Here is a 13,414-nt window from a genome sequence, read left to right as displayed (position 1 = left end):
TTATTTGTATTATCTTTCAATTTCTAAATATGTTTTGTGACTCAAATATTATTTTAATAAATATATTTATTCGTTCACTTTCTTTTCGGCTTAGTCCCTTTATTAATCTATGGTCGTCACAGCAGAATGAACTGCCAACTTATGTTTTATGCAACTTATGTTTTTTTGCCCTTCCAGCTGCAACCCATCTCTGGGAAACATCCATACACAATCATTCACAACGGACAATTTAGCCAACCCAATTCACCTGTACCGCATTCACCTCCAAACAAACAGGTGCAGTTAGCAGAAATGGGAATGCAACATGAACCAAACATATGTAAGCTAACTGAAAACAGGATCTTACAGTATATAACACACTCCAACTATTTAAAAAAAGGATACAACAAGAATACATGTTTATCCTTAGTACACTCTCAGAAATCAAAGTACATAATCTGTCACTGAGGTGAGGTGGTACCTTTTCAAAAGCTGTACTTTTGTACCCTACAGGTGGACATTAGTATCTTTAGGGTTCATTTTTGTACCTTTAGGTTACTTTGAGATACACATTTGTACTTTTAGGTATTAATATGTACCTTTTAAGGGCCTGAAAAATTTAACTTTTGAAAAGATACTGTCCCAGTGACAGATTTTGTACCTTTATTTCTAAGAGTGTATAGTTGCATCACTGCTCTTTAGAATTTAACAGAGGCATGAGGAATGCAGAAGTGTCTTTGTAGCAAATTCTTATTTATGTGTGTGCGCATGTTTCCTGGAACTGCTCTGACTCCTACTTTATGAGCAAAAATATTATCACACGTATGGACATACAATGAGCACACTTAGCCCAGCAAAAAGTATTATTTTCGATCTTCAGTCAAAAATGGTTTAAAATCTTTTTTTTTTATAATACAGACTTACTGAAGTTTGTCCTGCGCGCTTGCGGTTCTTTTTTAGTTACTTCTTTGGTTTGGTGCGTTAATCTGATCGTTACTATTATTCAAAAGAAGGTAATGATTCGCACTCAATTGCTTCATACTGTTTTTATTTTTACTTTTTCTTACATTTTACAGGTGATTACAGACAAACAGACGTTTCGGCACAAAGCCTTCCTCAGTGTAAAACAATGTAAGAAAAAGTAAAAATAAAAACAGTATGAAGCAATTAAGTGCGAATCATTACCTTCTTTTGAATTATAATACAGACCAAACAAATCAAGAAAAAAGACTACAAGTACATATTACACTGCCTAAAACAATGAAAAAAGGCAGTGAAATAGGCAGCAAGATCCTTTGATCAATTGTACGTGCATGACACATTCACTGACAAAACAAGCACCACAGAGGCATAAAGAGACATCATGTTGGCATTGCAACTATCATTTAACCCGAGTGAGAGTCTTTAACTGTGGATGCTCAACCATACCTATTCTCTACAAGGTTATATAATGTAGCATTTCACAGAAGCCGAGCCACTGACTGCCTTCTCACTGTGCAGGACAATTTTACACTTCTGACACAGCAATTTTCCCTATAGCAAGCTATCCCACTTGCACACATTTGAATAATTCAGAAGTGTGATAAAAGGGAAAGATTTCTGCGGTCATGGCGTACAAGCACAAACATTGGCTGCTATCTCAAAAAAATTGTGCCATTGGTTTCACCTGATGGGAAGATACAGAGTGATAAATTTGTTACAGTTTATTTGGGTTTTGTGTCACAATGTGTTTTTGATTTAGCTACACTTAATTACTTCCTAAGATGCTGAAACGCTTAATTAATGTTGACATGCTTTGAATTAGCATAAACAGGCAGATACACTTGCAAGACAAAACAGCCCTCTGGACAGGGAGACATTAGCTTTGCTTTTTCTCTCCCTTACTTTGATTGTCAGGAGGGGGAGTCAAGTCGACAGGCCCGGAGGGAGAAGAGGCTGACAAGAGGAGAGAAGTACTTGCCATTTCAAAAGCTCTCCCTGCTATCCTGTTGTTTTTAAGGCAGCTTTTCTGCCTAGATTTCAAGGAATAACACCACATTCTACAAACAGCTAGTCCTGTGAGTGAATATGTAATTGCTTGTCTGTAGAGTAGATATATCTATAATTAAAAACAATTGCAATAACAAACATTTTATCTGGAGATATATGTTTTTTTTTATTTGATTATTCACTTAAAATATTGTTTTATGTACAAATATTAAAGTGTTGCCAAATAGCAAAAGGCATATTGTTTTATGCCAAATAAACACTAAACTTACATTAATAAATTCTAAATATTAAAATGTAATCGAATTTTCCAAACAAAAACAAAATGTACATTAAATAGTTTATAAATGCTATTAATTTACACCACATTGTATGTACAGTATGAAATATTTATATTATATAATTAGAAAACAAATAATAAAATTAGCAGTGTTATTATTAAGAATGGGGCAACATGGTGGCTCAGTGGTTAGCACTGTTGCCTCACAGCAGGAGTCCCAGCTGGGTCTGTTGGCATTTCTGTGTGAAGTTTGCAAGTTCTCCCCCTGTTTGCATGAGTTTCCTCCAGGTGCTCCAGATCCCCCACAGTCCAAAGACTTGTGCTATAGGTAAATTGAATAAACTAAATTGTCCATAGTGTACCTGTGTGAATGAGTTTGTATGGAAGTTTCCCAGTACTGGGTTGCTGCTGGAACAACCTCCGTTACGTAAACCATATGCTGGAAAAGTTGGAGGTTCATTTCGCTGTAGCGAACCCAGATTAATAAAGGGACTAAGCCATAGGAAAATTAATGAATTATTAATAATGTAACAATTCACAGTGAGCTGGTTGAAAATCGATTTGAACATGTGACGATTAAAAAGCAATCGAGACAGACGATTTAAAGAGCAGGGAACATTTGTGTTTATTGCACTGTAAACTCGCAAAAATTTGTGATAATGTCAAACAACAAATTCTAGCAAATATATATCCCAATGAGTGTGATTTTTGATACTGGGGAATTCATTCATTCGTTTATTTTCGGCTTAGTCCCTTTATTATTACAGGGGCGCCACAGTGGAATGAACCGCCAACTTATCCAGCACGTTTCTACGCAGCGGATGCCCTTTCAGCCGCAACCCATCTCTGGGAAACATCCACACACACTCAATCACACTCATAGACTACGAACATTTTAACCTACCCAATTCACCTGTACCGCATGTCTTTGGACTGTGGGGGAAAAAGGAGCACTCGGAGAAAACCCACGGGAACGCAGGAAGAACATGCAAACTCCACACAGAAACGCCAACTGACCCAGCCGAGACTCAAACCAGCGACCTTCTTGCTGTGAGGAGACAGCACTACCTACTGCACCACTGCGTCACCTATACTGGGGAATTGCAACAACTAATTGATAAAATTGATAATATTATCGATAATGAATATTGTTGTCAATGAATGCTATTATCGATTAGTTAGGCTGCTGAGGAGCATACAGGACAGGCTGCTGGAAAAAGCATGTGCCCCTAGTCCTTCAAAGCATAGGAGAACAGTCCATTAAATGCCTCTAAATATACAGCAAGCTGAGTACAATATTACAAGAGCAGTAGAATATTACAATTAGTCAATGTTGTGGTTTTCATCAAATGCTTATAAAGTGACATTTTTGAGCGGAGAAGTAACAGTTTGTCCGTTTCTCTGATTTCTACCTGATTCAAAAACTAATATTTTTTGTTTAAGATTAATAATTTTTATCTGCTGTTTATATATCCTTATCAGCATGTTTACGTCCTAATTTCATAATGTGAACAAAATGAGTACAACACTTGTTTTGCTTTTTGTTTATAAATATGCTGGATATTTAGAGAAGAAGTTTTACTGTTTACTCTTATTCTTCATTCTTTTAAATCACATTTGACCTGTTTTTATGTTTTTTTTAATCATTTTTATTATTTGTTTTTATTTTTTTTTTACTTGCTTCTTTTATTCTTGTTTAAGTAAAGCACTTTGAATTGCCCCTGTGTATGAAATGTGCTATATAAATAAACTTGCCTTGCCTTGCCTTGTTATATGACAAATTTCAAAAGATTTAAAATGTCAAAATTAAAGATCATTAAACTGTGGCATTCGCTTTTTTTTCTAATAAATATTTATACATAAATAATAATAATAATACCCTGGTATATAGTTTTATACAGTAAAAATAAGCAAAACAGCAAATGTAAAATATTTAGTTTTATCATAATAATCGTTAGTCCAAGCCCTACTGAGGAAGCTTCAACCTCATTTAAATGAGAAATGTGGCAGCCCACAGAAGCCAATTTTATGGTCTGCAACGTCAAACATGACATGTTGTCATCTTCTTTGATTACTGTCATCTTTTTATTATAATTTAACGCACTTGTAAAATGATAGTGAATTGAGTGGAGATTGCAAGCATGTCAGATTGTGCACTCTCCTATCCGTGGTGCAATCTGCACTTCAGCAAACTCGTACACACAATGTTTAAATGACAAGTAAAACACACAAAATTAAATATGTTGGAAAGCAATTTGATAATTTAGCAAATTTGTTCTCAGTTTGCTGCTCACTCTCACAAACACTCACTCACTTTTAATGAGCATTTACAAGTTTGTGTAGGAACTATAAATAATGAATGTTCTTTGTGTCTGATGCAAAGCTGCATTCCATATCTTTTCCATCAGCAGGGGGCATTGTAAATGTGCAAATATCTCATCTTAGCCTAGAAAAAAAATGTGTATGATCCTTCTTTGGAAAAAAGTCAAAGCTAAGAAAAGCACAAAGCACAAACAAAGTTATGATAATTAATTTGTATTATTATTTTTTATTTGCTTTGAAAACTATATACACACACACATACACACACACACACACATACATATATATATACACACACTATACATTTATATATATATATATATATATATATATATATATATATATACCGGTATATATATATATATATATATATATATTTTACATTTATATATATATATATATATATATATATATATATATATATATATATATATATATATATATATTACATTTATTTTACATATATTTTATTTTTATTTATTTATTTATATACACACGCACACACACACTACCTGACAATCTTCTTATGTCTTGTTACCTATTTAAGTTTTAGGAACAACAAATCTTGACTTCTAGTTGATCATTTGGTATAAGAAGTGGCTTATATTAAAGGCAAAAGATCATGCATTGATTTTTAATTACTTTATTAGGACAGTAAGGTCTGACTTTGCTTATACAAATGTCTTGTCACTTAACAGAAATAATGTACAGTATAGAATATAAAGTCATGGTGCAGTGGTAAAAGAATTAGTATTGTGTATGACTCCCATGAGCTTGGAGGACTGCATCCATTCATCTTCATCTTCAATACCTCCTTCTTCATCTTACCCCTGACATGATCAATAATGTTCATATCTGGTGACTGGACTGGCCAATCCTGGAGCACCTTGACCTTCTTTGCTTTCAGGAACTTTGATGTGAAGGCTGAGGTATGAGAAGGAGCGCTATCCTGGAGAAGATTTTGCCCTCTCTTGTGGTTTGTAATGTAATGGGCAGCACAAATGTCTTGATACCTCAGGCTGTTGATGTTGCCATCTACTCTGCAGATCTCTCGCAGGCCTTCATACTGAATGCAACCACTAACCATGATTTTTCCTTCAACAAACTTGACTGATTTCTAAGATTCTTGGGTCCATGTAGATCCCAATAGGTCTTCTGCAGTATTTATGAGGATTGGGACGCAGTTCAACAGATAATTCATTGGAAAAATCTACCCTCTGCCACATTTCCATATGATCAACTAGACTTCTTTTACAACTGGGATTGAAGACAAGACTTTTGTCAGGTAGTGTAATTGTTTTACTATATTTTCTTTCAAACCAACCAATACTACTACTGCAACAATTTTGATTGACATGGGTTGACAGCAAATAGTATAAAAAAATCAGAAGCTCAATCAAAATGCAACATTTCAGGGCTTTTAGGTTACTATGATACAGCTCACTGACAATTCTAGTGTCTCTCAGCACCTCTGTGAGGTTAGCAGAGTTTGCCATGTGTTTCTGACTGCCACGCATGTCCTTTTTTGGGCTTAAAAGAGTATGTTCTTTCCCAAGAGCCCAGGAGCAATTCCATCTAATCTACTTCCCCTCATCTACATCCTAAGCAGTTCTGCTAAAAATAGATTCATCTTTAATCTTGAGATAAAAATGTGTACACTTTTATAATATTCTGGGATCCTTCTGTCCTAAATGTCTACTACTACACATCTACCCGCATGAGGAAAATTCAACAAGATATTCACAGTGTAGCGTGCACAGTGTATCAACTGGGGACAATTATTGGATGAAAGAAACATCTTGTTGCTATAACATTTTAACATCATTCTGATATAAACCTTTTAAATGTCAGAATGTCAAATTCTACTTCAACAACCTCGTTATACAGCAGGATGATTGCAATATTCAGCCAAAGTCAAACCTATGTTCTAATCCTAGTGTTAGGTTTAGGGCGGTAGCACTTTTTTGCAATCAGGCCTTCAGAAACCGCCTTTTCTTTTCCACAACTAATACATCCCTCAGTTTAAACCTTTTATCGCTGCTTCAATGACGACAGGTGTGGGAGTCCTCATTAAACGCAACTTCCTCATGAATAATTTTAATAAGCTAATGTTAAAGCCATTTCACCCCTAAAGGCAAAGCCTGTCACCAGCCTTCAATTGGTTGCTTATCAAAACTGCCTTTTACAGTTAAATCCTCAGCGTTCACACGCTTGTTTAAAGCCATGTTGCATTTCCCCCTGAAACATTTCATGTCACAGACTGAAAACATAATATTAAAGTCTCTTAGGCTGTTCTTGGTATGTATCGATTTTGTTTTCTTCATATGCAAAGATACAGCAAGCATGTACTTTATGCATGAGGCACGTACTGATGCGAAGCATACTAATGTACTTGTCATAAATTCTTATGAATGTGATTCCCCCAGAGCATGTTGTTGTGAGAGTGCATTACTCTGGCTTAAAGCAGAAGGCTAAAACTCTAGAGGCAGATTGATTTCACAACCCTTTCAATGCTGAGGTCTCATTGATCTGGCTTTCCCGAGCGCCTGACAGGGACCCCTGATGACAAATCTAAAATTTCCACCTCCTGTAATGAAGCGGATTGAGCTTTGTGTCAATCGTGAACAGCAACATACCATCCGGCCATGTCCATTTCTCAAAACGGAAATGAAAACTGTTTCAGCAAGAAGGGCAATCTATTAAACTGCTTATAAGCTACCCTCAAAACGACAGCAACAAAATCTGATTAAATGAACTCGCCTGTCTTTCTGGAAAAGCGTGCAGCCAAAGCCAATTCATTCATTTTGGGGATTGAACTCACTGCAGATTCTGACAACATGACAGTGAGATAAATTTCACTCTAGTTAGAGGAAATCCTAGATTGCAAGATTCATGTGTGATGAACAAATAGATACATGAACATCTCCACATGGAGGTGATGCAGAGAAATTCTTTGGAGCGTACAAATAGTTAATCCATTTTAAACATTAAGTCAAAATTTCTCAGTATTATGGACCAAATGCATAGTTGATGCATACGTGACATCATACAGGAATGAGGCCTGCAAATTACTAATGTATTAAAGATGGTGATAACATACACGGGCAAACTACCAAATCTGACCTTCGAAGACTGCATCGAATAGGTCGGACTGCTGAGCTAATCACTGGTACAACCCTGCCAACTCTTCAAGAACTTTACTTATCCAGAGCGAGCAGAAGGGCAGCCAAAATCACTCTGGACCCCTCACCCCCAGCAAACTGCCTCTATGAACTGTTACCTTCTGGTCGACGCTACAGAGCACTGTGCACCAGAACAGCCCGGAACACAGAAACAGCTTCTTCCCTCAGACAATCCATCTCACGAACACTTGATGATAATAATTATGAAACAAACATAACTACTTGCTATACACATACACACTTATTTAACACCATACTTTACATGCCAATTTGCACGTAACAGCTGCACATATAATGTTGCATATAGTAATATACCTGTACATTCACTTGTCAATTTGTATTCTTGCATTCACTACTACTATTTTTAAAATATATTTATTATTATCTGTTTTTGTCCTGTCTCTGTCATTCTGTTTCACTGTAGAAGCTCTGTCACAAAATACCTGACACTAAAGCTCTTTCCGGTTCTGTTTTAAACAGATACAACTAAAACTAATGCAACACCTAAACTGCACTATATGCAGACAAGCAAATATATAAATGCAACACAAATAGGTTTTACCTAATGGAAATTAGTAGAGCATTTAACATGCTATTCAAAGCATTTCATTCACATTCTGCTTTAGTTTACATAGTGTGCAATCAGTTGCATACATAATTTAACATTTAAATTTTGCCATCTATAAGTTGCAGTTACATAAAATTAGAATAAAAATGTAATGAAATTGTCAATAGAAAAGTAATATGTTAAGCACTATTGACATATACGATCATAAGCTCCAAATATGCAACCTTAACATAAGCAAAATCTTTGTAGGGATCTTTCTCACCCTTGTTAAAACAAAAAAAACTCTACATCAAAGATTCTTTTTTTAAAAGGACACTATTTTGCCTGAGCAGTTGTAAATCTAATCAAACTTTATTACATGTATCCATGTTATTCAACCCCTGCTATTTTTAATGATTGAAATAGAGCAGCAGTTACTGCATATGGATAGCAAGTGCCCTACACTAACTTTGTTCACATATTATCATTTTCATCACATCATTCACTTTTATCCTCATCATCATCATCTCTTTTTTTCAAGATTAGATCTACTACTCGTGACTTGAAACAGATGGACAGCTGGCAGACCTAAGCAGGATGCTTAGTGCTCCAGGACTCATGTGACTGAAAACCATGAATAAGGACTGCAGTGACATTAGAGGGTAGTACTACTCACCAGTTGGAGCCAAGAGCCTCGGGGGCGGTGGAGGAGGGGGTGGAGGTGGTAACGGTGGGTATGGCCTACACTGGCATGGCAGCTGGCAGCTCCCTTCCAGCGGTGCCACTGTGGTTCGGGAGCATGATTTCTGGAGCTCCCCTCTTGCAAACTAGGGTAAAGAAAAGAGCATGACATACATTAGTGTTTTTTTCTCAAATTCATCACCAATTCTGCGTGTAGAACAGCAACGCCATAGTAAAATGTGATTTTTTTCACAATAGCCCTTAGAATTTACAATGAAGAGAGCATTACAACACAAGCACTCTTTCTTTCTCTCTCTGCACGCACGAATGGGAGCTCCCTCCCACTTAAGTGGAGAATGAAGGGTGTGTGGAGGCTGAGGTCTCTCCAAGAGAGCACCCACCCACACCTTGGAGCCTCAGATCCCCAGAGAAGTGGGAGTAACGAGGGGTGAACCCTGACACTGCCTCCCCCTGATAGGCCAGGAAACACTTTTGCTAGTCTTGTGAGCAATGTTGCCACAGGGGACAGTAGTAAAGTCTAAAGAATAAATGGAAATAAAATAAACATTTGCTGTTAAGTTGCTGTCAAACCATGTAGATTGTTTTTATTTGGTATAATATTTAGCTAAAACCGTGGTGATTGGTCACTACTAAAATGCAAATCAACAACTACTGGCACTCTGAGAATAAAAATAAATGCATAAATAAAAATAATGCAAGCAGTTCCTAATAATACCATCATATAAAGCAAAACTATCAGTGTGTGCAAAAAAACGGACATTTGTAAAGGGTTACACATTATTACCTTAGTGTTATTATGTTCTGAGTGTGTTCACAACCAAGTATCCTGACGCATTCTTGCACAAACTCACATAAGAGCTGACTCTGTTTACAATGAGGAATGAAGATGTGTGTTTTGCACTTAGCAAATTGGTACTTGCCGCTGCAACATAAAGAAAAAGTAAGATCACTTTTGCATAAGTGACCTCATTTTTGAAAACTGAATTCACAGTTTGCAAACATTTGATAATGTCAACATGTTAAAGGATGCTTGTGCTTCAAGCTGTTGTCTCATGACTATTTGCGGAGGCACAGATAAGCACACTACTTGCTTCATAAGACTTTAATGTACCTGAAGCAGACACTGGTATGAATTTTGTCTTTCATGTGTATGTTGTTGTTTTTTTACATCCAAAACGCCAGTAACTGTTGAAATTGCCTTGGATTCAGCTAAAAATCTTTAATGTTCTACTAAAGAAAAAAAGTCACCAGCATCATGGATGGCCAGAGGGTGAGTAAACTGCCAGCAAATCTTCGTTTTGGGGTGAACTATCCCTTTAACTGGTGCTGAAACTAAGAGCAGGAGATGTTCTTTAAATAAACAGCAGTGCATTCTCTAGTAGTAGTAAATACTATTATTAGGTGTGTAGTGTCAAAATTTGACATATGTCCATGTGCTTTTTACTCAAAAATTGATTGTACTTCTTAATTGTAATTCTTAACGTTACAACGTAAACATCTTTGACAGTGGGTCAAAATAATAGTACGCATATAAATAATACATAAATGTCACTTAAATAGTTGTCAGATTTTAAATTAATGGAATCGGACAGTGATTGTATTTACTAAAACACAAATAGATATACATATAATCAAATATATGCTTGAATCTTATCAATCTCGGCGACACAGTGACCGTTATGCACGTGCACTTTCGCGACGGTTCGCCAATGAACCAAAACTACGAATTAATGTTACCATCTCTGACCCAACTGCTCAGTCCAACTTACCTGCAATAACGGCAGAAACAATGAGAGAAAGCAGTGACTAAACAAAAATGTCAAAAAACCCAAATTCAGCGGCAATAATTTTCGGATAAACATTCCTCTTCTGTCTCTTCACAGTCCACCTGGCGAGGACGCGAGTCTGGGGCGCATCAAAAGTCATTTAATATCCGCTTCTCAAGGCTTACCAACGATGTTTTCCACGAGTTTAAGCAGAAATTGTCTCTGAAACATTCTCGTCCAACTAGAGCGACAATACTTGGTGACATGGACGGATTAGAGGCGACATAGGACGGACGCTAGCGCTGTTTCTGAGGAAAGTTGTTGATCCTCCGCGCGCTGCCGTGGCGCGTGCCCAATCCACAGAAGAGTTGCAAAGCAAAGTTCTCACCGCGCGCGATTCTGTGCGAGTCGAGCGCTGAATCAGGATTCATTTCTTGCCAGGCATGATGAGATGAAGTAACTGCAACTCAAATCGCCACGGAGAACACACGGTGCTCAAGTAGGTCCCAAAAAACTGTAGACTGCTGGGGATTCACCTCTTCAGTACTTCTACAGCAGCACATGACGTGAAGGCGTCCAGTGAGAGACGCGCGCAATGATAACGCGCTGTTATTAATGTGCTAGCCATTTACATTAGCTTGGAAATCGCAGGTTTACGATCGCTTCCGGATTGAGCTAAAAAGAGGCATTTAACGAGGACTCTTAGGGTTATGTTTGGTTGGGTCACGGCGGCAGACAGTGAGCGTGTTTTCGGGGCGAGTTGGATGTTACTCTGCAGACTCAGACGCTGAGGCGATGAGGGAGAGAGCCGAGGGGGAGGGGGGCACTTTGCCATCCACAGCTTTTGTTTAGGTGGCAGAATTTTAATTTTAGCCTGCGTGGTAAATTACTGGACGTTTTTGTGTGTGTGATGCCATCCGAATGGGATTTGATTAACAGCAGGAAAAAAGCTATTTATTAATTAACGCACTTAAATAAATGATCCAACTGGCTACAATCTAATTCTGAAATAGGACGTGAAAGCCAAAATAAATAATTTGTAACAGGCGGTAAAAGTGGTAAAAGACTAGAGCAAAGTGAAGTAGTCTGAAACAGGAGAAGGCTACACTACACACTTTAGCTCATGATTTATCTGTCTCAGTTGCTAGACAGAACTAAAGATGGATATTTAGAACCATTGTTTGACAAAGGTTGTCTAAATCTACAGTTTCATCCAGTGCCAAGCTTAAATGTGTGCTTTATGATATTGCGTAATGAAATTCTTTGTGCTTGTATTATAATAGTATGGAGGCACACTGTTTGAACACTTCTGTTCATACAGTACTCAGCATAATTGAGTACACCCCATTTTGAAAATGAATATTATTATCTATTTCTCAGTGAATATAGGCAATGAATTTTGGTGCATTTAAACAAATCTGATTTATTAAACATATATATATTTATTAAATTAATATTGTAGTCACCAAACATATTAAGAAATTGAAAGATAATACAATTAAATTCAATCAAAATATTGCAAAAAAAAGACAATCTAAAAGATTTCAATAATAAAATCTTATTAAAATGCTTCTGATTTTTCCCCTTTTTTGAATTTGTATTTACTATTTTTCTATAACAAATAAATTTTGGTGTACTAGTTTTTGGACCGTTATCATTAGTTATTTTGTTAGATATGCTCCAGGTTTGGCTTCAGTACTGACTAATCTAAAGTATATGCACAAAAAAATATTGTAAAGCTTCCTATTAAAAATATGGATTTATAAGATAGATTTGGAAGGGGTGTACTTATAAATGCTAAGCACTGTGTATGGGTCTTTTTATGCAAATTTTAGTTTTTTTTTTCTGTTCATAACACATCTACAGTAGTTTACTGGAAAAGAGTGTCTCTTTCTTAAAATAAATTATGTGATATTTACAATTTTCACAAGGTTAAAAACTATGTCAACTATTGCTGTAGACTTTAGGGAGTTTCTTATATGTAAATGTTGCTTGAACATCATTATGTTAAGGCTGCAAATTACAATAAGAAGCTTTAAGTATTAAATTTATAGATAAAATAAACTAATTTTAAACTGACATGTTAATCACACACGATTTGTAAAACTAACTATATATGTTAGTTCATTTTTGGAAGAATTTACACAGTGGCTTTTATTTCACTTAGAATTTTGTTTTGCATGACAGATTTCTATATAGCGCTTGTAGGTTAACAAGCTGTGTACACTGAACTGTAAACTTGCCCGAAGTAAATGTAATGCTGTGACTAATTGTTAAGATGTTTTATTGACTTTTTTTTTTTAGGACTATGACTTTGATTGAGTGATTGCATGGGATTTCCACTCATGTTTATTTTGTGCCATAACTAGTGGTAAAAGAGGAAGGTATAATCATGTTTACTCATGCTCTGCTGCAGATTGAACTGAGATGCCCATAGGATGATCTGTCAGATTTGTTTGAATGTCTTTGTTACTAAAATATCAAAGCTTTTTGTGGTCATTGCAAGAGATATTCACTCATCAACTGAAATGTCTAATAAACTAAATAATCAATCTTGTAATTTCAATAGTCAATATTGATTTGTAAAAATAAAGACTTGTAAAAATAGAAGTTTTGCACATTAAAACAACTATTTGTTCGGTAGACACAA

General features: G+C 36.1%; 1 protein-coding gene across 4 annotated transcripts in view; it reads right to left on the bottom strand.

Moving 5' to 3' along the window:
- The window catches only part of prima1 (proline rich membrane anchor 1), a 44,025-nt gene extending 32,487 nt beyond the window's left edge, over positions 1–11,538 (bottom strand). The window contains exons 1-4 of one of the 4 annotated variants that reach the window (XM_087298252.1): positions 10,768–11,538; positions 10,110–10,330; positions 9,783–9,920; positions 8,973–9,123 (exon numbers count right to left, since the gene is read on the bottom strand). In XM_087298252.1, the coding sequence (XP_087154378.1) occupies positions 8,973–9,123; positions 9,783–9,920; positions 10,110–10,144 (324 nt within the window). In that variant the 5' untranslated portion in view covers positions 10,145–10,330; positions 10,768–11,538. The remainder of the gene's footprint in view (positions 1–8,972; positions 9,124–9,782; positions 9,921–10,109; positions 10,331–10,767) is intronic. The other 3 variants (XM_087298253.1, XM_087298250.1, XM_087298251.2) reach the window with 3 other exon arrangements.
- Between the last annotated feature and the right edge of the window lie 1,876 nt (positions 11,539–13,414).

This window comes from Danio rerio, chromosome 20 (assembly GCF_052040795.2).
Source record: "Danio rerio strain M-AB ecotype USA chromosome 20, GRCz13ab, whole genome shotgun sequence".
Taxonomy (NCBI): Eukaryota; Metazoa; Chordata; class Actinopteri; order Cypriniformes; family Danionidae; genus Danio; species Danio rerio.
This window is presented reverse-complemented; position numbering and strand designations above follow the sequence as displayed.